Raw genomic sequence first — 26,151 nt, 5'->3', positions numbered from 1 at the left:
TGTTCTCGATTTCGTGTGTGTGTTGCATGCACGCACATTGTTTGCACTTGTGGAATTTACATCCAGGCAGCTGGAAATATTCATATTTGATAGATACGTTTCAAATTTTAGCTATAAGGGTTAGGCCTGGGTGCGTGAAAACAATGCAGCATATCATTGTGCATTGCAATGATTCCTGAACGGGAGTCCTTTTGTCTTTGGTTTTGCGCGCTGGGAGGAAACTACCGCGAAAAAGAAAGACACGGCAGAAACACCCTGTCACCAGTTAAAAAGGTGCTAATGAGCACTTTGCATAATGACTATTCAACAACCGCCTGAAATCTTCTAGCATTTGGCAACATTAACTAGAAACGGTGGCCCGATTTATGCCAAAATCTGCCTATATGACTATGTGAGATACGTTTACTGGGTTAAACTTCCAAGAACTGTTTTAACTAAACTCTAGAAAAATGAGTGAGTTTACGTGAAACAACGGTGCAAATACATTTTTGCCAACAGTCCATTCCAGTTTATTAAGCGTGATTATATGGTATATGTTGCATCTGCAAAAACATATACCGATCTCGTTTGTTTTTGCAAGTTTGTTTTTTTCCAGCCATAGGGTTTAATTTTTTACTTGAGAACGGAAGGCTGAAGTTTGATAGTAACGTGTTTAATGCGTAGTATACACTGTAGCGAATTCCATCCCCAAAGGACCCACATCGCTTAATAATTATCTATAAGCTTGGGTTGGGACACTGAAGTGCAAGTGCAACTACTTCGGGGATAGAGGAAGATGATCAGTTGCTATGCAGCACACTGGAAACCAAGTAGACAGAGGAATTAGAGCTGCTGATTCTCTCTCCTCAGCAAACTTTGGGTCCGCACTTCCAAACGGCCAGAAAGATAGAGAGCTGAGGTCATGCCTTAATACACAAAAGCATGGACTGATAGCAACTAAAATGTGTCTGAATTACCCTGCAGAGGAGGGTTGGGTGGATTTTTCCACCAGCAGATTTGAGCAAGTCCCTTATTTCAACATCCCCTTTTGTCTCTTTAATCGCATTTGGGGGTCAGGCACAATAAGCGATCAGTACTGGAGTGTACTCACTGAGGACAGCGTGATGTCAGTGAGTCAAGTTTTCCGTTTGTACTTTAGAAAGTAACGTATGTGGGGAGTGGAAGCGAGTTTGCTACTTGTTCCTTTGAAAAAGCAGCGCAGTGAAACTGTTATTATTGTTCCACCATCGGCTTTTTACACCACATCTGATGGGTAGCTGGATCTGCGACGGAGAGATTCGATTGTATGGAGGAAAAAGCTAGAATGCAAAATCGCTCGAGCAGTGACTTCAAAGTTCCACTGCCAATCATCTCTGCCCCTGCAGCGGGGGGGGGGGGCACTATTTAATTAGCAAAGCAATAATGTCAGAGATGTCTGCAGCCTGCGCTTGCTTAACCACCTTTATCCAATTTGGCCAGAGTAGTTTGCCAGGATACTAGAGGTTTGGCCAGAATATTTGGACCCCTGCTGCTCGCAGACTCTGTGGAGCCACTCAAGGGACCTGTTTTCAAACCAGGTGAAGCAATTCCGTGCTGTGTGCTAATCGGGAGAGAGCTCACACTGCAGGGCCATTAGATCTAATTGCTGCCCATTATCTCTTTCTTTGATAGGCAATTAGATGACAATTAACTTGGAAAAGCCCTGAGGGCTTGGAGTAAAGAAGGGGGAGGAGAGACCTTCAGGTTTCAGTACAGACTCTGTGCAAAGCCTGATAACTTTTCCTTTCAGCTGCCTACAAACAAACCTAGTAGAGAAAAGGATTTCTTCCCCTCCTCCCGAAAAAAATTCTGTGCTGTGATTTTAATGGACCCAAAAGCAAAATAATTCTGTAATCAAAAAGACAAGTTTCCTCCTTTCCCTTTCACAAAGATCTATTTCTAACCCAGGTAAATTCTTATGTATTATTTATAGTAACTATGTTTTCACATTTGAACAATATAATGTAAAGGTATCAGAGTTCTTTGGACATCCCACAGCTGTTTCGGGGTGTTGAGTGAATGATAGACCTTAGGTTAATTACATTTTCCTTACTTTATTTGGTCATCTTTTGGTCATTAATTTTCGAAGAGCTAAATGAGATTTTCAAAATCCGGTTTTAAAATGATCACTCCCACAATTGTGACGTAATTGTCCAAATAGTTTTCGGAGTAGAAGCAATGTTAGTCTGTATCCGCAAAAAGAACCGGAGTACTTGTGGCACCTTAGAGACTAACACATTATAAATAAATTTGTTAGTCTCTAAGGTGCCACAAGTACTCCTGTTCTTTTTGTCCAAATAGGGAAATTGACGTATTGCAACATGCAATCGAATTTTAAAATTCATTTTTAAAAAGGGTGGCATTATAAAAGGGGATATATTAAAACAGTTCTGCAATATCCCCATAATTGATACCAGTACTATGCCTCCAGCTGCAATCAAGGGCGTGAGAGGGCAATGGACAGGTTAGTGTTCACGGGTACTTCAAATAAAAAGGCATTTACTCTTAAACAAGTAATCTCGTTGATGCCTAATTGACTATCTAATAGCATGTATCAGTACATCAAAGCCTCACTGAATAAACTTGTTAGCATTTCTAAGGGGGGCAGTGAGTGTTACAAACAGTGATCAATTTTCTTATCAGCCATACTTAAAAGGAAGCTGTCCCTCTGAGCAGATAACGATGTGTGTGCCTAAGTGAAGTATTGGGATTCATTGTCTCCCATGGAAAGTCTGAGAACAATAAAAGCTGAAGGGGCTGAGGACAGTGAGAGTTCCCCCAGTTTGGGTCCCTTTGATCAGCAAAACCGGCCGCGTGAGATGCTCCTAGACTCCTGGCGCCTTCCAGTGGGGTGAGTATGGTTTGTGCCATATTATGTGCCCCGGGAAAGGTCTATGGGTGGAAATATAACTGTTCTCTCTCAATAAAACTATTATGCCCTTGCATCAATAGAGTGATCTTGGTGTGAATCTAAATAACATAGAAGTGAGGTTTTTACAGACAAAAGCTTATGCCCAAATAAATCTGTTAGTCTTTAAGGTGCCACCAGACTCCTTGTTGTTTTTGTAGATACAGACTAACACGGCTACCCCCTGATAAATAACATATATGGATCTCATCCAAAATATATACTCTCCTCGGGATATATCTCATTTAATCAATCCCCTGTCACTTCAGTGGCCTTGGGTATTGGTGCACCTTAGTCCTTCCTATTCTCTGCCTTTTGCAGACAATAATGTAATCTCCTAAAGGCTGTAATACTATGGCCTAGTTCTGGTTGTTGGTTAGGTGTTGAGGTGACTGGGTGGCAGTTAGTGGCCTGTGATATACAGGAGGACAGACTAGATCGGGGTCGGCAACCTTTCAGAAATGGTGTGCCGAGTCTTCATTTATTCACTCTAATTTAAGGTTTCCTGTGCCAGTAATGCATTTTAATGTTTGTAGAAGATCTCTTTCTATAAGTCTGTAATATATAACTAAACTATTGTTGTATGTTAAAGTAAATAAGGTTTTTAGAATGTTTAAGAAGCTTCATTTAAAATTAAATTAAAATGCAGAGCCCCCCCCCCCCCCCGACTGGTGGCCAGGACCCAGACAGAGTGAGTGCCACTGAAAATCAGCTCGTGTGCCACCTTTGGCACATATGCCATAGGTTGCCTACCCCTGGACTAGATGATCTGATGGTCTCTTCCTGCCATGCTTTTAATGAACCCAATAGCAGAGCACCCCTGAGAGCAGCATGGGGCCCAATTTCTGCTGGGCTGACTCAGCCCTTCCACCCTTGAAAAAGAAAGTATCTCAGAGTATGCTGTGTGTGACTTTTCCTTAGCATAGCCCTGTCTGTGTGAATAGTAAGGGCTTTCTTGTGACATTGGATGCCAAGGTATATGGAGATCAGTTGCTGCAGCAGCTCCTGGACATATTCTGGTTGCCTCAGACACTGCTACCCTGGGTTTAGTGCACCAGGCAGCAGCTGTGATCTGACAACTGATGCAGAAAAGGAAACAAACAGAGGCACACTTGGTTTATTTCTTTCATTGCACGGTTCCACCACATAATGTCCTTCTGGGGGATCTTACTAGTACCGGGATTCCCAAACAAGGCGTATGCTCCAAAGTTCTTGGTCAAAATTTCCCTTCCTGTTGTTGCACTATTTGCCTCTTGGCTAGTGTCCTCCACCCCAGATATGATTGATTTACTGTAGTGTTGTATGCCTCTAACTGAGGACGTCATTATGGAACCCTGGGAGCTGACACATGTTTTATGTTTGTATTACACTTTACAAGAGGGAGAGCAGAACTTCTGAAGCTGAATTTACAGTGACTTAATCCCTTCATCAGAAATATTGATAACATGGAAAAATGGTAGGGAAATATTTGGTGTCAATAAGATATTTACATTTTCTGTGTATGCAGAGGTTATATGAAAGTTATGGATTCTCTTTTTCAAAAATGAGAGTCAAATTTGCATAGTTTTTTATATTTATGAATAAAAATGGTAAAGTGACAACAAAAATCATGGAATTCAGAAGATGGGTACATCCCATCCTATTGGCTTTAGTTACAAACAGAGATAATTCTAAGCATAAGTAGACTAAACAATTGCTTAGGCCCCCAAGCTGCTCAAGAGGGTCCCCTATTAATTGTTAGTATGTGTTGGTGGAGATATTCCTGCTTAGGGTCCACAATGGGGTAGCACTGGCACTGGTCTGGTTACAATACATACAAGGGATAGAATTTATAAGCCCCTCAGGACTGAAATCTCACTCCTATTACACATGTGTACTATTGGTAATAATGAGACAGGTGGGTGTAGGCCCTCCTCCTCAGCTAAGGTGGTAGAACCACTGAACCCAAGCTACTATTGAATTCTGGGAATGACAAATGGAAAAAAAAAAGCAGGCAAGGGAATGAGGTCAAAGGTTAATAACAAGGAATCTGGGGGGACACCAAGCAGAGAACCCAAGATGATGCCCAACACCCCTCAAAGGCATCTAAGGTGTCAGTGGACACTGCCCTCAGGAACTCTGTCCAGAGGCATGAACGTATAAGGGGCCAGAAGTCCAGAGTATCCCCCATCCAGCTTCCTCCTCCTGGTATGATGAATGGCTGACTTGGCTATCCCCAGGAGGAGGTTGACGAGGAGATCTTGCAACTTTGTGGGGCCATGGATGGGGTGTGCATAGAGCAGGAGGCACGAGGAAAAGCGCAGCCAGAACCTCAGTAAGAGGTTCTGGAGGACCCACAAGAGGAGCTGCATCATGATGTGTTCTATTCATTTGTGTGTGAGGATCTCCCTCTGGATGCAGAAAATCCAGGTGGCAGGAGTTCATGAACCATGGCAGGTACATGCCCATGCTTGCAGCTCCATGAAGGAGCCACCAGCTAATATCTCTGGTGGGCCATGGGACCTGAGTGGAGTACCAACTAGCCAATGGGACTTCCTCACCCTCCTTAGGTAGCAACATGTCCTGCCTCTTGGTGTCAAGGTAGGACATGCGGGTGAGGAAGTGGATGGTATGAAGCTTGAGCACAGACAGACATTTCCTGGGTGTGGTTTGGAGTCAGTCTGGCTGGATGGTGGTCAGTTAGGGTTACCGTATGTCTGGGTTTTCCCAGGCATTGCCTCCTTTTTGATCATCTGCCTGCTATCTGGGCAGATTTTTCAAACAACAGGCAATGTCTGGGATTTTTGCACAGCGGGCATTGCAGCTCAGAAAGAGCCCTGATTGGTCCCACCCTGCATCTGCAGATGATTGGTCCATTCCCCTGCAGTCACAGCTGCTGGATCCCAGCTCTGGGGTGGGAGGTTTCAGAGGGAGGCACTGACTGATGGCTGGCACTATGTCCTGGGCTTGCACCAGCCACCCTGCCATCATGATAGGGAGTGACACTTCCCCCCACCTCCAGTGATTACCTCTGCCACAGATAACCCCCTCTATCACTCCGCAAATGCCCCTCACACTATGCACTTACCCCATCCCATACCCCTCCAGTATCCTCTTCAGCACCCACAGGGTACCCCTCCCAGTACACACACAGACCTCCAGAACCTCCCAAATACACCCTCCAGCACCCCCAACTGTACCTCCCCTCCAGGCCCTCTCCCTCCCTCCAGCACTCCTCCCCTTCTGGCAGTGACCTCTTTTTGGAACCTGAAATATGGTAACCCTGTGTTCAGCCAACTGAAGTTGCATGTCAGGGATGGCCAAGGAGGGTTGTGTGGCAAAGGCCTGATGACAAGGTCTGGTGGGCCAGGGGGTAAGAGGCAGAGGGTGACCAGATGTTCCAATTTTATAGGGATAGTCATGATATTTGGCATTTTGTCGTATATAAGTGCCTATTCCCCTGCCACTCCTTCCCCCCGCCCTTCTCATTTTTCACACTTGCTATCTGGTCATCCTAGAGAGGCAGGCAGGGAACACCCTCCCACAGGGCCTCCTAGAGGAAAGCAAGAGAAGCGGGAGGCAAAGCTGCCTTCACCTCCTGGAGCACGACGGCGGATGTGCAGGGTGGACAACTCTATTCACTGGCTAAGTGCCACAGCATCAACCCAATCCTTCTGATCATAGTCCAGGAGGTCTCCAACTCTAGTGGTACCAGCCAGGGCCAACCTCCAGTGCACCAAGGGGCACTTTGTCACCCACACTTTGGTGTGCAGAATGTGTAGCAGGGGCTCCGTGAGGAGGTCCTTCCCTTTGGCTGCCACTGTGGACCCGGTCTCTGAAAGTAGCTTCCAGGGCCTGGTAGAAGACTGACTGGTCAGAGATGTCTTGTGGGGAGACCCCCTCAGCAGGAAGTAAAAGAGCTGGTTGTATCAGAGGCAGTGGAAAAAAGCATGCACCAGCATGCTTCATGCGGACTCCCTGCACTGTAAAGCAGTCTCTGCAGAGCCTAAGGTAGAAGGCATGGACCTTGCTGTGGATGCAGACCAAGTCCTGGCTGACATTCTCCAGGGGAAGGCTCAGGACCCCTGTAGAGACCCAGTGGGGCCCTGACCAGAAAAACTCCAGGATCATCTTCTGGAGGCTGGCTGGTGCCAGAGCATTGACAGGACCACCTTGTTGAGCACTAGTGCCCTCCCCTGAAGGAAAAGGCACCGAGCAGCCCTGTGCATCTATGCAATTGGTCAGCCGCTCTGGCCTCGAGATCATCCCAATTCTCCAGTGGGGAGGGATCAATGGCAGAAATGTAGACACCCAGAGAGAGTATTGGATCCACACCCCACCAGATGGCCCATAGCATGGGTGGGAGGGAGCTAGAGCGAGGGCCACCCATCCCCCACCACCAAGCCAAAGCTCTTGACCCAGTGGACCTGGGCTTGGCAAGTCTCCACCTTTGCCAGGTCTCCTGGGCCAAGGGTGCTGGAACTGGGGGAGAGGGTGAGGGGGGGCAGGGGTCATGGCTCTCCCACTTTCTGAAAGTGGATGAGCCTAGCCTGTCCACTTTTCTCCACAGGCCTCTACCCCTCCTTTTCCCCATGAGGCCCCACCCCCTGGCCAGGCCAGCACTCGGAGCCTGGTTGGGGAGGCCAGGCAGCATGAGGCACTGAGCTGCAGACCCTCCACCTGCCTGGGGTGGAGGGGCCGAAAGCAGCCCCCAGCCCATGTCCGTGTCTCCCAGACCCTCCTCCCAGGGCAGGTGGAGGGTCCGTGGCGCCCCACAGCTGCCCAGCTCTTACTATGCCTGGGCTGCAGCTCCAAGGCCCTGTTCCCCGGCCAGAGCTGGGTCGGGGGGAGCTGCAAACCCTATACCTATCATGGGAACATGTAACGGGAAACCCTCTGCAAACTCTCTACCTGCCACTGAGAACAGGGGTGGGAACACAGGTTGGGGGCTGCTCTTGGCTTCCCCACCCTGGGCAGGTGGAGGGTCTGCAGCTCCCGGCCCGCTCTGGCTTCCAGTTTGGCCAGGGGCCGGGCCTCAGATGAAAGGGGTGGAGCCTCAGGTGGAAAAGACAGGATGGGGCCATAGAGAAAGCGAGGGTCCCTGCTGGCCCCCACACTTCTCGGAAGGCTCTGTCACCCCTGTTCCAGGCCCTGAGTCAGAAAGAGCACATCTTCAGAATACGCCAACAGGACCACCCACAAGTCCAGCTATGACATGACTGTAGAGCAGTGGCTCTCAATCAAGCATATGTGTACCTCTGGGGGGTACATCAACTCATCTAGATATTTGCCTAGTTTTACAACAGGCTACATAAAAAGCACTAGCGAAGTCAGTACAAACTAAAATTTCATACAGACAATGACTTGTTTGAACTGTTCTATATACTATACACTGAATTGTAAGTACAATATTTATATTATTCCAATTGATTTATTTTATAATTACATGGTAAAAATGAAAAAGTAGTAATAGTCTGGCTGTCACACATTTATATTTTTATGTCTGTTTTCATAAGAAAGTAGTTTTTAAGTGCAATGAAACTTGGGGGTATGCAGGACAAATCAGTCTCCTGAAAGGGGTACAGTAGTCTGGAAAGGTTGAGAGCTACTGCTGTAGAGCATCTAGCACTCAGGGCCGGCTCCAGGCACCAGCCCACCAAGCTTGCGCTTGGGGCGGCACCTGGAGGGGGGCGGCGCGGCCCTCCGGCCTCCGGGGAGAGCGGGGCCACGGCCGGGCTCGATGCCCTCCCCCCGGCGCTCTGGCCGCCCTCCCCCCCGGCCACCGCTGGGGCTCGCCACCTTTTCGCCACCCTGCCGCCTGCGCTCTGGCCGCCGGGGGGAGAGCAGAGCCCCGGCCGGGGCTCGTCGCTCTCCTCCCAGGGCTCCGGCTGCCCTCTCACCCGGCGCGCCCTCCCCCCGGCCGCCGGGGGGAGAGCGGAGCCCCCGCCGGGGCTCGCCGCCCTCCCCCCGGGGCTCCGGCTGCCCCCCCCGGGGGGGGGAGTGGCGGCTTTTTTGCCTGGGGCGGCAAAAAAGCCAGAGCCGGCCCTGCTAGCACTCTTAACAAATAGGGGCTAAATGACTCGATTCTACTCAATTAGCCCTCGCGACAGTTTCACCTGCTTTTTGCTGATACAGATGTGAACAGAGATTTGTTTCCTATTCCAATTTATATATTCAACTTATCCAGATACAATATCTGACCATGTCTTCCACTGTCGCTAACTCTCTTGGCTAAATCACCAGGTATTTAATGGGGAGAGGAGCCATTATGAAGAATCCCATAGCTATCACCTGAGCTGCAACAAGAGCTGTACCAGGGGAAAGAATTGTGCCCAGGCCTGGAAGGTGTCCAGTCTGAGAAAAAACTTACTGAAGCATCTCTGAGGGTGAGATTATCTGTATTCAGTTTGATTAGGCATAGATTTGCACATTTTATTTTATTTTGCTTCGTGACTTACTTTGTTCTGTCTGTTACTACTTGGAACCACTTAAATCCTACTGTCTGTATTTAATAAAATCACTTTCTATTTAGTAATTTACTCAGAGTATGTATTAATACCTGGGAGAGCAAACAACTGTGCATATCTCTCTGAGTGTTATAGAGGGTGAACAATTTATGAGTTTGCCCTGCATAAGCTTTATGCAGGGTAAAACGGATTTATCTGGGTTTAGACCCCATTGGGAGTGGGCATCTGAGTGCTAAAGACAAGCACACTTCTGTAAGCTGTTTTCAGGTAAACTTGCAGCTTTAGGACAAGTGATTCAGACCCTGGGTCTGTGTCTGGAGCCATACGTGGGGTTGAAGAAGTGGGCTGTAGTCCACGAAAGCTTATGCTCTAATAAATTTGTTAGTCTCTAGGGTGCCACAAGTACTCCTGTTCTTTTTGCAGATACAGACTAACACGGCTCTTACTCTGAAACCAAGTATTTAATGTTTTTCTGAACACTTCAATTGCTAGGATCAGGTTAGTGCATGAAAATGTCAGATTTCTTTAAAAGAGAGAGAGTCTGTAGTCCTCAGAGCTGTTAGAGGAAGCGACTTAACTCCCTGTCTCTCTTTTCAGGTGTTTTGGTGTTTTCTCTCCCCTGTGGCCTTGCAAGCACTGTTTGCATTAGCTTGCAATAAGGTTGTGGCTAAACCATTTTTAACATAGTCTGATTTTGTCTTTAGTTAGTAGATAGTGTGACAAAGTTCCTCCTTTATCTTGGTAGGTTCTGTGCTTATTGGCAGATTTTCTTGCCTCAGAGATTCACCATGTGGGTTGGGGAACAGCCCAGAGACCTTCCCCTCTGGAAGAACCCACAGGCCAGGTCACCTGGGAGGTTTGAGGGGAACCCAGGCCCACTATTTACTCCAGGTTCCAGCCCAGGGCCCTGTGGACTGCAGCTGTCTATAGTGCCTCCTGTAACAGTGGCATGACAGCTACAACTCCCTGTGCTACTTCCCCATGGCCTCCTCCAAACACCTTCCTTATTCTCACCACAAGACCTTCCTCCTGGTGTCTGATAACCCTTGCCTTGCCTTGCCTTGCCTTGCCCACTCCCCTCCTTGCACCTCTTGCTCCCAGCTCCTCACACTCACACCACAAACTGAAGTGAGCTCCTTTTAAAACCCAGGTGCCCTGATTAGCCTGCCTTAAGTGATTCTAGCCGCTTCTTAATTGGATCCAGGTGTCCTAATTAGCCTGCCTGCCTTAACTGGTTCTAGCAGGTTCCTGATTACTCTAGGGCAGTCCCTTCTCTGGTCACTCAGGGAATGGAAAACTACTCATCCAGTGACCAGTATATTTGCCCTCTACCAGACTCCTGTACCCCACTGGTCTGGGTCTGTCACAATAGTTTTGTAAAGACATGAGCATTTTTGTTTGTAGTGCTGTGATCCACAATGGCACCTAATTAATATTTAATAGTAATGTCAGAGTTTCAAGGTGAAAGATACATAAAGGAGTCATGATGCTAGATATGTTTAAGTGTAGTTAGTCATACACCCGCAGGCACCATGGGAAAGGAAATGGAAATGTACAAAGATGACATCCACAGAACACTTCAGTAGAGAACAAGTAAATCTGATTGGGGGAGGGAAAGTATGTCTCAGGATATGTGTGGTCATAGGTCCTTATTATATTGCTATGCTAACATCAGAAATGGCCAGTAATATTACTAAATGGGACCTATAAATAGGTCAGTGTGTGTGTGTGTGTGTGTATACATATATAAAATATTGCATGAGTGCATCATAATTCAAGCATCTGTAACTTCTGGGAGGGTGAAGAATGAATCTGTAGTGATTTTCTAAGTATATTAAAAATAGCTGGGGAAAAAAGTGGCGCCAACACTAGCTGGGGGGAGGAGCAGCTGGGGATACTTTTTACATACAAAACAATATTAAAATATTGAACTATGCAGACATGTCCCAAACATCACCCTGACACTGTTGTTAAATCTTTTACTCCTTTCTCTGGCCCCTAGCTGTCTTTGTCGATTGCAAACTCTGCTGAGCACCTCTTCCTGCCTATACGTACACCACTGAGCAGTTTGGACATGACTGTATAACAATCTGCCTGAGAAAGTCTACAATGTGTATTTATTTAATATAATGTAATTTGGAGGGAAAGTCTTGATTCTAGAATGTATCTCAATAAGTGCACTAACCCACTCTCTGGAGTTACACGGCCTTTAAACATAGCGTCACCACGGGCTGTTAGTGTGTTGGAGGGTAAGGATGAAGAAAACCACCACATTTTGGAAGGACTGCCCCTTTCTAAAAATCTGCTCCAAGTAACGTGTGAGTGTGACAGAAGAGGTGACCGCAGGTGTGTAATGGCCGGGAAGGCTATTGAAATGCAGGGAGGGGGGCTGCTCTCAGTCCAGGCCTTTCCCCAGGTTATATGTGTGTGTGTTTGGAAGGACGTCAGGGACGCTAAAATCGGAATCGCCTGCCCTGCTGGTATTTCTTATTGCAAGCTCCATTTCCGTCAGCCACTGACCCCTCTGTGCGGACAGCCTTTGAAATGGACATGGGTCCTCTGCAGAGTTGAAGTCATGAGCACGACCAGCCTCGCCACTTCACGCAGGCGGCCCCTCGGGATTTGGAGCCTGGCTGAGCCCACCCTGCCCCGTACGCTTGTGTAACGGTTGCTCTCTTGGCTCAGGGCCGTGCAGGAGCTTCGGGAAATCTCTCCCTTGCTCAGTCCCACTAAAGATCGGCCACGAAAAGCCCGAGTCAGCCCTCACTGTTTAAACCGTCAGAGACGGGATCCGGGTGTTTCCGAACACGCAACCCGCAGTGGAGCCGAGTCCGTTGGAGAGGTTCCCAGCTTAGAGGTAACAGCAGCTGCTCTAACGAGCTCTGGAAGAGGAAACGCTGCGAGCAGGCAGGTGTGAGGAAGCGGCGTGCAAAACTCGGAGGGAACTAGCTGGAGCCTGTTCCCCTGTGATAACGCGGGGGGGTGGGGGGGAGCACGGAGCGTCCCAAAGGCACAGCTGTGAGCGATCGCAGCGACAGCGCTGGGAACAGGAAAACGCCAAGAGCCAGGAAGATCGGGGCCGGGCTCAAGCACCCCGGCAGTCCTGGGGCGGGGCGGACAGGGACAGCTCGAGTAACCCCGCCCAGCTGAAGCAGCACAGGCTGGCCCGTATGTGTTCAGGGCTAACAAACAGAACAAGCCCCAGTCTGGGAGCTGTGGATGAGAACTAAGTAGCTGGATGAGCGCCTGGCATGATTCTATCACGATTGTAGCGAGCCTGTTTTCCGATCGCGACGCTGCCCGGTCATGTCATGCCAAGGACGGGGGGGGGGGGGGGGGGTATTTTTAGTTTGTGTGTTTAATCACAATAGTTTGTTTGTAATACAGCAAAACAAGGGGGGGGCACAGGGAGCCTTTTAAGCCTACTTCTATCTGGGGTTGGAAAATAAATAAAAGCAAAACAAGTTTCTTGTTAAGTATGAATTACAGGGAGAAAGGAAAGTTCGGGGAAAACAGCATCCTAAGGGCAGCTGCTGCTTTATTTGCGCCCACAGTGGAGCCACTCCCATGCCAGCTCAGCCAGCCCTTCTCAGAAGGCCCCTTAGAAATTAGATCCATGTGGCCTGATATTCAGCCGTGTTCAGCATATGCAGTTCTCCCGAAATGCGGGTGCTGAGTAAAATCTATTCTGAAGGCCCTGCTGCCCTCTTACTTGGATGTAATGGGCCAGGTTGCAACTTTAGTCGAATCTCTGCGCGTTGGTAGGATTAACAAAGAGTCTTACACTTTTCCTGGAAAGTTTTGTGCTTTAATGGCCCCGTGCATTTATAGACAGTATATCTGTGATTCAGATCAGTACAAGTTTATAATCTGCTGCAGCTCCGTGTGTTAAGACATCAGTAGCAGATGATGAGGGTGAAACAAAGAAAACCAGCCTCACTCACATACCATTGCATTTTCAGTGAAACTTGCCTTTGGGGAAAGGAGGCATTTATGTTTTTCCTTTTGGAAAGAAAGATCAATAATCTAGTTATAGGAAGAAGAAACAAACACGCTGCTCATTAGATCCGAGTTTATTGAGTCAAATCCTTCAGTTCTGGCGGGTTTCATCGGGGGCTCAGTGAGTTCAGGAGTTTAGCCCCTGTGAGCACTGTAAGAACAGGGCCCTGGTATCAAGGTTCAGGATTAGAGAGGGAATATCTGCAGTTTGCTCTCCCAATTAGGAACAATCTGAATATATGGTGCCCCGGTGTCTTTTGTAGCCGATTCATTTGTGCTTTGTGCTCGCTGTATGTTTTTCCACTGGCTTATCTAAACGCAGAAAATGCTTGAAACCTCAGTGATAGGTTTTCTAATAACGGTTTCTTATACTTACAGTGATTAAACCTCTGGGCGGTTCTTAGCATTATCTGCCCCTTGCATCACAAAGGCGAAGCTATGCTTTATAAATAACGTGTACATTGGGGTAGTTTGAAGTTGATGAGGTGTGAGCTTTCTGGTCCTGTATTGCTTTGATCGCTAAACTTCCAGGCGTTGGTGAAAGATTGGCTACATTTCTGGCTAGACAACTGGCGCCAAATTCAAGCTGAGAGGAGTGCAGGGTTGAATTTGTACCCGTTAAACCAGAAACAGCAATAATACAGCCAAGAGCTGGGAAATCCAAGCCAACCCAGACTTTTGACGTCTCCGTACGACCTTTACAATGGACTTGGATTTCTTCCGCTCATTAGTTTACAGTAGAAGGGGTTCTGATATTGATGGGGAACATAGACGGGATTCTATGGGAAATCGATCGTGACTTTTATTTACCATGTTTGTAGTAACGTTTTGTGTTACATGATTGCTAGACTATCCCTCCTTCTCCCCTTCAGCAGGACCCCCCCCCGACCTGAAATATATAGTTTGCAGTGTTGTAGCTTGTTGGGCTCAGGATATTGGACAGACAAGGTGGGTGAGGTCATATCTTTTATTGGGCCAGCTAGAAAAACTGATCTAGTAAAAGCTATGACCTCACCCACCTTGCCTCTGAAATATATACTGCCACTCTAAAGAGGGCATTTCAAAGGATTACCTGGTAGCTTCATTTAGATCTGCATTTTGAAAGGCAATGATTGATGTAAAAATTCCTGTTATAACAGAGTTCTGAATTGTGTTAAGCGGTGATAAATGTTCTCATACATAGAACCGGAACCTCGCATGATAAAGATACTAAAACCTTGCTCCATTCACGTCCCTGCCCTAAGGAACTCCCTGCTAATGGCTGTAATGAGATGCGGTTGCTAATGCTTGGAGATCTATGCAATTTAAAATATGTCGTATGTGCCTTTTGTGTTAGTCCATCGACGTTTGGAAGGGACATGATTGAACCCCATCGTTCTGCCATTATCTGGCGTGTAACTGTCTTTAAAAGCCCTTTTGCTGGTCTTTTGTTTGGTGTGGCTGGAATTGTCCATGCCGCCACTCCCCCTCTCCAGGGGAGAATCAGGAGGGGCCCAGAGCAGGTTTGCATTTCAAGGGGGCAGAAACAATCCTGCAGACTCTCTGGAGCCAGGGGCTGCAGACATTTGCCAGACGTGTGAACTCTACTCCTAACTGACAGCTGTTCTCTCTTTTCTCTTCGTACTTTGATGTGGATTCACACTCGCAAACGAGCCCGCGAGGGAGGGCCCCCTATAAATAAATGGAGGCCCCCACCCACCAACTTGCCCTTCCCTCCAGCGGAGCAGCGCTAGCTAAACAGAGGGAACTCCAGGCAGCTCCTGTGAGCCCCGCTCCTTCAGCTCCCACTCGCCATGGGTGAGGTCGCCTTCTCTGTGGACTTCCCGGCCCCGCCTGAGAGCGAGGAGCAAAGGCCAGCGGGCAGGCCGCACATCTGCTGCGTTCCTCCTCCGCGGGCCCCCACCTCCTTCAGCAGGAGTCCCCGCCTGGCCAAAGCAAAGCCCAAAGGGGGAGCCGCGGCCGGGGGCCAGCTCCAACCCAGCAGCCTGCGCCGAGAGGAGCTGGAAGACACCAAGCCCCAGGAGCTGCCCAACGGCCGAGCAAGTCCCGGTAAGTCAGAGGCGAGCCCGGGGGAGGTGGTGGCTGGTGCTGGAGAGGAAAGTAGGGCCCTGATCCGGCCGCGAGGAAGAGCCTCCAGCTGGCCGAGGGGAGGAGGGTGGGGCGGCAGAAAGGATGATGCTGTTGCCCTGGCTGGAGGAGCAGCGGAGGGCTGGCTCGCAAGCCGCGGGGCCCGATCGGGCTGTTTCTCCCCGTTGGGCACCGGAGCCCTAACCCACCCTCCGCCTTTGCAGCTCCCGAGGGCGGCTGGGTGAGCACGGACGAGTCCTCCGGGTACGAGAGCGAAAGCGCCGCCTCCTGCATCCCCTCGTCGCCGGGGGAGGGCGAGCCCCAGCAGCGCAGGGCGCGGACCGCCTTCACCCCGGAGCAGGTCGGCAAGCTGGAGAAAACCTTCAAGCGGCAGAAGTACGTGGGGGCAGCGGAGAGGAGGAAGCTGGCGGCCGCTCTTCAGCTGTCCGAGATTCAGGTCAGTGTCCGGCCCCAGTCCCCGCGGCAGAGACAGTCGGGCTGGGAGGCTTTGGGCCGCTCGCTACTCCCCTAGCTGCAGGGATGTGTGCAGAGACGCTGAGTGCCTCCAGCTGCCCCTTGGCTTCAGTCAGGCCCCGCGCGTGCAACAGTTTCTCCGAACGGAACTCGCTTGAGCAAAGAGAGCGCTGTTTCACACTTGGCCACGCTCTGCGTGTGTAAAGCCGCACGGGTGCTGAGCATAACGATAACTGGTTATGATTTCTTGCTGATGGGGACTGGTATTCAAATTGCTTCCTACCGACTATAAACGCAGGGCACGGCATGTTGTCCATTAAAGAAAGTGCAGGATTTACTAGAAGCCTAATCTCCTGTTTCCATGGGTCCGAAGAGTATCTTTAAAACTCTTAAACATTTGTACTTAATATTTTTTTAACTTAACAATACAACCGGGATCTGATGCTGATAAATATTAAGTTTGATATTCACTTGGACAGAAAATTTAGAGAGTTACTAAATAAGGCCCCGATCCTGCAAGCACTTGCTTATGCACTGGTTAACACCTTGAGTAGAATCAGTCAAGGGCTGCTCACAATTAATGGACTTAAGATCTGGGTCCCTAACATGCTCCCGTTGGGGTCAGTGACTTCCCATTGACTGAAATGGAAGCTGGATGAAGCCCTTGATTAGGTCTTTGCAGTTGCTATCTCTGGCAAATACACACAGTAAATAATACATTATGAGCTTACACAATATGGAAACTTTTCTGCTGATAAGATCAATGCTTTAATTCAAATTATTTTAACTCTGATTATACTGTATGGATCACAAGTGAGCTCAGTTACAGATGCTCTCAATACATGGTAGTTTTTGTAAATTATTCTGTTAGGACCCTGATTTCTTTAACATTACTTTTTTTTTCTAGGTCAAAACCTGGTTCCAGAATCGCAGGATGAAACTTAAGAGGCAAATACAAGACCACCATCATAGCTTCATATCTTCAGATCCCTTCTATGGCTATAAACAAGGGACCCCACCAAATATGTTACAGGATTATTCCCACTATCCTAGTCCAATGCAACAAAGACTTCTACCTTTTACTCCTAATTGTGCTTTACAGTTCAACTCTTCCTTTCAAATATATGACTCCCAAAACCCATCATACGCCCTTAGGGCACATGATCTGCCTTTTTTCCAGCAACACTTTCTACCACAATTCTCTGTCCATCCAGTTATACAGAACAAAATGGACAACAAACAATTTAATCCTCTTCAAACATTATAAGCAAAGTGGAAGACAGAGAGTATAATATAATACACTATATATGATTCAACTGTACTTAAAATGTTTGTCTGATGTAGAAGTGTATATTTTTAATATAAAGTTTAAATATTAAATTCATACCTAAATTAAGTATAATTGTATTTAATTGAGATTGAATGCTGTTAGAGGCACTCTAGTCCTAATTCTTGGGTTTATACCCAACCTATGTAATTTGAAGGTTACTGATCTGAAGGATTCTGATAGACTATGTTATCTTCCATTAGTGTGTGGATGCTTAAAAGGATCTTTTGCTATAAATTCCATATTGACAATTAGTCTGTCTCCAGGAGGAGAATTCCACTGGAACTACTGCTGGCACTGGGGAGAACCCTAATGTAGATGTGCTGAAAGCAAATTGTGTACAGGTTTGACCACACAGCCTTGTCTACACTAGGATTCCCACCATGTAGGCAAGGCTGTGAGATAAAATTCATTGTTGTAGAGACACACAACCAACCCCTGGAGTCCTATACTTTAAAATATTATGCAAACATTTAACCTATAGCAAAAACTTATCAACTGTGAAGAAACCATCAATCTGGAGGCATTGTTATAGTAATGTTAATCTAATAGTTTTTCCTGTGTATATGCAGCACAGAAACCAGATACAATTAGGTTTCTGGTTTGCTAATTGTTAGTTGGGTAGTAACACTCCGCTTATAGTCAGAAAGCCAGCAACCAGCTTCTGATGAGATTATACACCTAGAACATCCAGTTAGGAGCAGGAAAGGATGACAGACAATTTATAAACTCTTAGTTCCAATGTGCCACATAATCCTGAGTTGGCAGTTATGCAATTTGTGACTTTTGACCATGTCCACTTTTCCTATTCTCATCCAAGTGTTTGCTGGCCTGTTTTTACAGCCAGTGAAAATTAAAACTTTTACACTATTTAAAGAGTAGAATCATATAATGTTCTTGTTTTGTGACCTCAGTACTGCATAGTGCTTCTATAATAGGATTCTGTGTGAATTATGGGGGGTAGGAGGGAGCAAAGTGCTGGTCATTGAATTGTTTTGTGAATATAAATTACTGTTTTACACTTCGATTGCATCTTCCAGCCAAGAACCTCAAAATGTTCTACAAATGAAGAACACAGAATAGTTGCACTGATCAATTGACAACTGATTTATATTGATTTAACTAAATTGGTAATTTACTGAATTAAACTACATTGCTATAAACAACTTCTAAATAAGTGTGTGTGAGCTCACACAGGCTTTGAGTTTAAATCAATTACAAAATTTACAGTGGAAACAGTGCAACTTTCTGTGTACAGACAAGCTCCTGAGATGGGGAAATATTTGTTACTATTTTTCCTATGGGGGAAAAATGAGATTTGCTTCCAATTGACTTCAGTGGAAATTGCTGGGTACTTAGCACTCTTGAAAATTAGCCTATTAGGAACTAAATTGGGATTTTGGAGCATAACCTATATTCTTGAAAGTCTTTGCCTTTAAAGTATGACTAAAATCCCTCTTTAAATGAAATTTAATGTAAAAATTTGGCACAAGGACTTGACAGAGCACTATTGCATGTTCCATGTAACTTTTTTAGTGTTTTTTTTTTTTTTTTTTTAAATGTTCCTGTACTTGTTTCCTCCTGAAATAACATTTTGGACTGACTAATCTTGGTTGTATGAGGGAAATTGGAGACAAGAGCCCTCTGCTTCTGTGCAAAGGCATCAGTAGAGCCACAATGAGTATGTCTCTGCCTGTAGCATGAAGTAGTTTAATCTCCTCAGGCCTGTAATATTTCAGTCTAATTCTGGCTGTTGGGCTTGGTGTGGAGGTAGCTGGGTTGTGTTTAGTGAGCTGTGATAGACAGGAGGGCAATTTGGTGGTCCTTCCTGCCCTTAAACTTGATGACTACAATGAGCAAAGGGTGTAACACAACTGGAAAGCCTTGTTAAGATACAGGCTACAATAATTGAAACTGTGTGTTGCTTAGGCATGTTAGACTCTCCTCCTGCCTCCATGTTCTACTGCAGCTAGTTAACATTGCTTTATGTGTTAGATCAGGGGTTCTCAAACTGGGGGTTGGGCCCCTTTGGGGTCACAAGGCTATTACATGGGGGGTTGCAAGCTGTCAGTCTCTACCCCAAACCCTGCTTTGCCTCCAGCATTTCATAGAATATTAGGGTTGGAAGGGACCTCAAGAGGTCCTCTAGTCTAACCCCCTGCTCAAAGCAGGATCAATCTCCAGACAGATTTTTTTCACCAGTTCCCTAAATGGCCCCCTCAAGGATTTAACTCACAACCCTGGGTTTAGCATGCCAATGTTCAAACCACTGAGCTACCTTCTCCCCCCTCCTATTTATAAAGGTGTTAAATACATTAAAAGGTGTTTTTAATTTGTAAGGGTGAGTCTCACTCAGGGGCTTGCTATGTGAAAGGGGTCACCAGTAAAAAAGTTTGAGAACCACTGTGTTAGATCTTAATAGGGCTTTTTGATTGTTTGAACTAACTTGATTAGAAAACTGGCCCTTTATTGATGCATGAAAGGGTGTGTATTTTTAATCAAGTTAAATACAATTGAAAAAGCCCATTGAAGCATATCCATATACAGCTGCCAAAGTTTGTATATTGCACACATGAATCAGTGGTGCAGGGTGCTGCTACATCCCCTTGCTTAAAGTAGTAAAAACAGACACCAAATATATGGTTTCTATCATCAGCTATAAAAATTGTTCCAGAATCTGTGACATTCATACTTGTCTGCTTGCAGGGATGCAAAGCACAGTGCAATGGGTAGGAGGAAGCCTAGTGTGCCACAAGCACCTCTGTCTGTTAGGTTGATCTAACTTTGTAGTATAGATTGGGCCTTAATAGGGCTTTTTAAGGGTGCTTAACATGATTGAAAAACACATCCCTTTGGCCCTTGAGATAAGGCCACTGTGTTGCTGCTTTAGCTCTCCAGACACATTGTATCTGTATCAAGGGCTACCCCCAAATATTGCTGCAGACAGATATAGGAGCAAAACATTCAATTTCTTGTGCTGATGCCTGAACATGGAGGCACTGAGTTCACCCCAAACCAACCCTTTTCTCTCCCTCCACTTCCCTGAAAGTAAAGACTGCATGTGTTTGTCTCAAAAGTATTTTTGAACCAAAAAAAAAAATTAATTTCAAACATGTTGAAATGAAGTCTTGAGGTTTTTGGATTGTTCACAATAATTCAGGCAAACTGTCATGAATTCACCAAACATTTGTGTTGAATTTTCTCTTTTTGCCTAGGTCTTGTAGTTTTCACAACTCAGTGTATGCAGATGAGCAACCTTAACCCATAGAGTAAATAGAGCTGTTCCTACTGTTCCCATAGGCAAAACAAAAAAGGAAAGGAGTGTTGTGAGCTATAGGTGACCTCTAATGTCAGAATGCTGGTACTTCACAGTCATGACCCTGGATAAAAGAGTTGCACTTTGTAACTTCCCTAGGCTGAGGGTATTCATGCAACAGAGAATCTTTTCATCCCACACATATCTGCCACAAGCTCCCTATGTGCTACCCTTCCATCCTATATTTCAGGGACTTTATGTAAGCCTCCCTAAACCTTGCTCATGACAGGTTCTGCATGTTTGCCACGGTCCTCCATCACATGCCAGAGACAGGTCCATGTTTTCCATTCCCAATCTCCATATCTCCTCCACTCTGCATCCTTTCTTACCCACTAGCCCCATTTTTTCCCACCTACATGGGTCCCTGCTTCCTTTCCCCCCCCCCCCACCCATCCACTTTCCACCTCCAGGTCTCCAGTCCCCACTGCTTCCCTGCAAATCTGCATTCTTGCCCCTCTCCCAACCCCATCAGCCCTCCTTGTAGGTCTCTCATTTCAGTCCCCAGGCAGGGAGTGAAGCTGGCTCTCACTGATAGCTGAAGCTCCTTTGCCTGAATCACCAGCTTGTCTTTGTTTATCAGGTTTTTCTGGGTGTTCCATTTTGCACCACAATCAATAGTTTTGTGCATATCAATGCTCAGACCATTCCTTGTAATGGATCACATACAGCCTTCTAAAGTTATATTACAAAACAACTGCCATGAAGTTGAGAGTAAGAAAACAAGTCACCTTTTATTTTAAGCACTCATGCTGAGTCAGTTTATATTTATCACATACACACAGATAAAATTTGTGAGTAACATCCTGAAGTTAACTGGTCTTGAATGACACTTGTACATGATTAGCTATTTATGGAATTTGAATATTAAAATTAATGTCAAATGTAAATTTTGCAATGCTCAAATCTTAAAATTCTCCAGGCAACAGGCAATTATCTGTGCTTACACTGCAGAACACATCCTGCAGTCCTTATTTAGGAAAGGAGCCTTGAAATAGGAGTTTTGAGTACAAGATTTTGTTCCATGAAATATAAGAAAACAAGTATTAATTACATGAGACATTTCTGGCTTGCTAGTGGTAGCTATTTCATGGAAAATGGATGTTAGTTCTGACAGTTTTGTTTTCCAAAAAAAGATTTAATCACAAGGTGCCTCTATTCACAAATGTATTGTGAAAGCCAGAATGGTCCCTAGTCCCATACAGTTGTTTGAACTTCTGTGTTTGCCACTCACAAGCACACACCCTTTTTCAATCAAGTGTTCCCATTACTATATTTTACTGTAATTATTACAAGAGTTTCCTCAGAGGTAGTTTGACAATGTTTGTAAAGGGACATTGTCAAGTGTTAATATTTTGACTAGTAAATTCTGGTAAAGTACTAGTCTTAGAAACTAAAAGCACCCTATTGTCCCCACCTCCCATGCGCTTGTTAAATAATTCCACCACCACCCCTGCCACACACACTTATGAACTACATGAGCTATTATAATAGATTAATATTTCTGCAGGTAGGATTCAGTAGACAAGTTGGTTGAGTGACACTGTTCTGCAGAGACAGTTAACACATTGATAAAGTGTTGGGTTATTATAAATAATCAGCAAAATCACTCCTATATTCCCACACCATTATTCCCAGTTATGAGTTTTCATTGACGTTTTGATGGCAACATGTCTGTAGTTGGAGGAAGGGAGGAGAATTTTTGCAACATCAACTTGCTCTAACATTTGTCAGCCTATTCTAATTACCATTTTGAGCCTGTTCTTGACTGTGTCCCTTTAACAACACTGCTTTAAAGACAAAATAACCAAAAAAATTAAAGTTTTTGAAATACTGAATTAATATATTTAATGACTATAATAAAAATAAGTTAAATAAGTACTCTTCATGATTTCAGGTAGTTCATTTTAAAAATTCATTTTGCAGCTCAGGGCACTTTTATGCATGTTTAAGAGGGAGGAAGATATGGTTGGAATCTCAGTCGATTATGATCTTGGGTTAGAGAGACCGTTGGAATTGTAGACTGATAAGAAAATCCTGGAGCAGCAGACACCAGCAGGGCTGGGGTTGGCACAACTGGCTGAAGAGATTGAGTTGGAGCAGGAGGCAACAGCAGGGCTGGGGTTGGCATAGCTGGGTGAAGGGAACAAGTCACAGCAGCAGCAGAGGAGACGTTGAACTCCATCCCAGGGGGATAATTGGGTGTCTGGATCTCTGAGTAACGGTAAGGTAGAAGTAAGCCTGAAAAGAGAGCTTCAACCCTGGCATCTTGGGTCTGTCGTTTGAACTTCATACGACGGTTCTGGAACCAGGTTTTTATCTGAAAAATAAACATCCAAGAGGTTATTACTAACTCATTTTGCCAAATAAAGATGTGCAGATGGTTCTACAAGTTTTAGAAATGCATTAAGTGTTGGTGATTATTGGCCAAATTCTGCTGTTACAACTATGTGAATCTGGACATTTTCCCTGATTTCAATGACACTCATACAACAGTCAACATTCCCCCGAGGATGCAGTTTCATAGACAATGTCCACAAGGGAGTGATGTGGCCAGAGCATCATGTCAGATCACCTTTGACTGCCCAAATTAGCAGGTAACTATTTTCAGTTGAATGAACTGGAGATGGCCTTTCAGTACTAGATCAAGATAGACCCAGACCTTCAGGATTGTAGCAGAGTGCCTTAACCACTCAGTCACTGCACCTCCTTCATACTATGCAAGTACCAAGAGAGAGATAACAGCAGAATTTGGCCCCTATTTTTCAGCAAACTTAATTCAGATTTAATGCAGAAAGAAACCAGTTTACTTCAGAGGAAACACACTAAGAATACTAAATTGTGCAATCTTTGTTAGCCTGAAAATTCAGTTAAGGTTCCACTGTAAAAACCACCACAATTAGATAGTATGGCAGTGTGCAGGAAGCTTACCCAAACCTATCCGCTTGTGCGGTGACTAGCAGTCTGCCCCCCACCCCCTTTATATAGGAGACACCTACTCCCAGACAGGATCAAGCGGATTGAATTAAGCTGGGGGAAGGCTGAAGGTAGAGTCAATGTAGGGCTAGTACCCGCCTTAACTAGGGCTCGTGGAGCTCCAGCCCCGGGACTAGAAAAGGATTTACAGAAGATACGAGACCATGACTCTCTCTCGCACATTCTTGGCCTCTGGGGGGCGGCGTCGCGTGAATATATCCCCCTCCCCCAGGAGCAGGTGATCTCCCGTGGACTCTGATCCTGGGCGGCTGGGCACCCCCAGTTCCTCCTGGTTTGTCCCTCACCTGGGTCTGGGAGAGCTTCAGCACCTTGGACAGCCGCCGCTTCTCGCTGGCCCCAATGTAGCGCTGTTCCCGGAAACTCCTCTCCAGCTCCTGGAGCTGCGAGGCCGAGAACTTGGTGCGGGGCCGCCCCGGCTGGGTGCAGCTGGTGCTCTCCGAGCCGCTGCCTTCCCCGCCTGCCTCCTCCTCCTCCTCCGGGCTGGACGCGGCGCTGCTTGGGCCAGTTTCCTCCAGCTCCCTCAGAGCAGCTGGAATAACGGAGCAAGGTGTGAGAAGAGAGACCCCACGCTCCAGAGCAGCCCCACCCGCAGCCAGGAGGGGGCAGCCTCATGCCCCAGCCGGCCCTGGGCACGTGGCATTACATGCTGAAGTCAGCTGGCCAGGTGGCACTCACGTGGGGCCTCCATGTCCCATCAGGGTCCTTCTTCCCACGCCTGGCCTCTATCAGGGAGGATTCATAGTGGCCTCACCACCCGCAGGCCGGCTCAGCCCAGCCGCTGGGTGGGAAGGCCAGGCAGGATCTCTCAGCCAGCTCTGGCATAAGCGTCCACATTACCTGGAGTTTAGGGCTCAGCTTCCTAAGACGTCTCTGCCCCAGTGGGGTCCCCCGAGCCTGCTCCCCTTCCATAGACAGAGACTGCGATTGTCCCCCAGGCTCGGGGACCCTTTTCTCGCTGGCTAGGACCGACTAGGATCCCGCCCCGCGGACTCCTTCTCTTGCCCCACTCCACATGTGGATGGGCAGGGCTGGCACTCACCTTGGTCTCCCGGGCTCCGCCGGGCGCCCTCAGGCGGCCTCTTCCGGCTCCTAGTGCTTGGCGTGGTAAGCGCTGGGTTTCCCTTCTCTTGATCGCCGCTGGCACTGGCTGCTTTCTTGGGCAGGGACCGGTCGCCCCGCGGGGGGTGGTGGGTGGAAGACACCCCGCTTGCAGGTTGGGCTTTCTCGTGGCTGCTCTGAGCGAGCCACTCCACCGAGAAAGACCCCTTCTCCATCTTCCGTGCCCTTCGCCCCTTAGAGCCCTTCCTCGCTCTAGCAGACCGACTAACCATCCCCCCTGGGTCTCCAAATATTTAAAGCTCCTCCGCGACGTGATTTGAAAAGGCCCCAAAGCATCAAATGAGGCCGAGAACAAAGGATCCCATTGAGACCCTTTAATCTCCCCTTTCAGGTGATTGTTACATCCGACTAATCTCTGAACACAGTTGTTAACAGAACTCAAGGCTACCTGACCTGGCGCCAAGTTCATCTCGGAATCACTCCCTAATGATACAGCTGGTAATAATTACATCAGGGCCTGCACTTTAGTTTTACTCACTCCAGCTACTGCAGCGTTTGAGCCATCCGAGGATTTTAAATCTTTATCTTCGACGATCAAGAACAAAAACGCTCCCGAGACTCTGCCTGATCGCTTGCCAGGGAGCTGGAAACACCCACACCGGCTGCTCCAGAGCTTGCAAAAGTTCACCAGCCATTCTAACCAGCAAAGGTAAAGTAATCCTAGGAAAGGGTTAGAGCAAAGCAGACCCACGGGCTTGGGGAATAGGTAAACTTCATCAAGAAATTAAAGTTGCAATATTCTTCCCATTATGTAGACAGGTCTAAGGCTGTTGGGATATACCTGGCCAGAGGGGAATAAAAGCACCAGTGTTTGCACTGGGGGTGCGGGGAACGTAGTTGTATGTAGCTTTCTGTATTCTTACTGATCTTAAAGTATGGTTAAATATGTGGCAAATAAACCTGTCTTACCTACACACTTAAGGCTCGTTCCTGCTTCCAGAAAAATCTATCACAGAAGTCGTATTGACCTTAGTAGGACAGAATAAGTTCCTTCATTAACAGAAGGTCAGAAACTATATCACGTTTACTCCTTTGTTTGGCAGCATGAGCTAACTCTTTTGATCCTCTAGTAGGCAGAGAGCAGAGACAATTCATTTATTGTGATTTTATTTTAGAATTAAACGGGTCAGTGGGGGAATATGTGTCAGGGCCCTGGGCAGAAAAGAAAGGAAACCCTGAGGAAATAACTGCTGGTTTCGAATCTAACCGTCAATGTCTGGAAGAAAAAAAAAATAAAGAGAAAAGAAACGGGGCTGGTGCATTTCAAAGTAAACAGCCCTAATGTTTTTATAAAGTAGATCAAAGCCGAGGAGTGTAAACTCTGTTAAAGAGGCAAAGTCTGTTAAGGGATGATTCAGATAAGAGTGAGAAAAGAGCCACTTTTACAGTCTGAAGTGCGTCTGGGACAGCAGAGTCCTTAGCCTCGGCAAATACTAGCTAACACTTTTACAGGTTGTTTCAATAAACAGTCGCCAACTGTATG

General features: G+C 46.7%; 2 protein-coding genes across 2 annotated transcripts; one reads left to right on the top strand and one right to left on the bottom strand.

Moving 5' to 3' along the window:
* The first annotated feature begins 12,785 nt into the window (after positions 1-12,785).
* Positions 12,786-19,289, top strand: LOC117881016 (homeobox protein vent1-like). Its single transcript, XM_034777771.1, is given in 4 exon segments — positions 12,786-15,420; positions 15,663-15,895; positions 16,820-17,113; positions 17,116-19,289. Coding segments are annotated over 4 exon segments (828 nt in total). The 5' UTR covers positions 12,786-15,164; the 3' UTR covers positions 17,161-19,289.
* Positions 19,290-21,260: 1,971 nt separating this feature from the next.
* On the bottom strand, positions 21,261-25,311 carry LOC117879943 (homeobox protein vex1-like). The gene is made up of 3 exons (XM_034775531.1): positions 24,589-25,311; positions 23,834-24,078; positions 21,261-22,872 (listed from the first exon to the last, which is right to left on the bottom strand). Exons 1-3 carry the CDS (start codon positions 24,878-24,880, stop codon positions 22,501-22,503), a joined length of 909 nt encoding a protein of 302 aa, XP_034631422.1. The 5' UTR covers positions 24,881-25,311; the 3' UTR covers positions 21,261-22,500.
* Between the last annotated feature and the right edge of the window lie 840 nt (positions 25,312-26,151).

This window comes from Trachemys scripta, chromosome 7 (genome assembly GCF_013100865.1).
Source record: "Trachemys scripta elegans isolate TJP31775 chromosome 7, CAS_Tse_1.0, whole genome shotgun sequence".
In the NCBI taxonomy this organism is placed as follows: Eukaryota; Metazoa; Chordata; order Testudines; family Emydidae; genus Trachemys; species Trachemys scripta.
This window is presented reverse-complemented; position numbering and strand designations above follow the sequence as displayed.

What these genes read in the sequence shown, in the direction of transcription:
- LOC117879943 (XM_034775531.1), bottom strand. Translation starts at nt 24,880, where the DNA reads ATGGTTAGTCGGTCTGCTAGAGCGAGGAAGGGCTCTAAGGGGCGAAGG. An exon ending in GCGGAGCCCGGGAGACCAAG is followed by an intron (nt 24,079 to 24,588) that starts GTGAGTGCCAGC and finishes CCGTTATTCCAG; the next exon opens with CTGCTCTGAGGGAGCTGGAG. An exon ending in TGAAGCTCTCCCAGACCCAG is followed by an intron (nt 22,873 to 23,833) that starts GTGAGGGACAAA and finishes TTTATTTTTCAG; the next exon opens with ATAAAAACCTGGTTCCAGAA.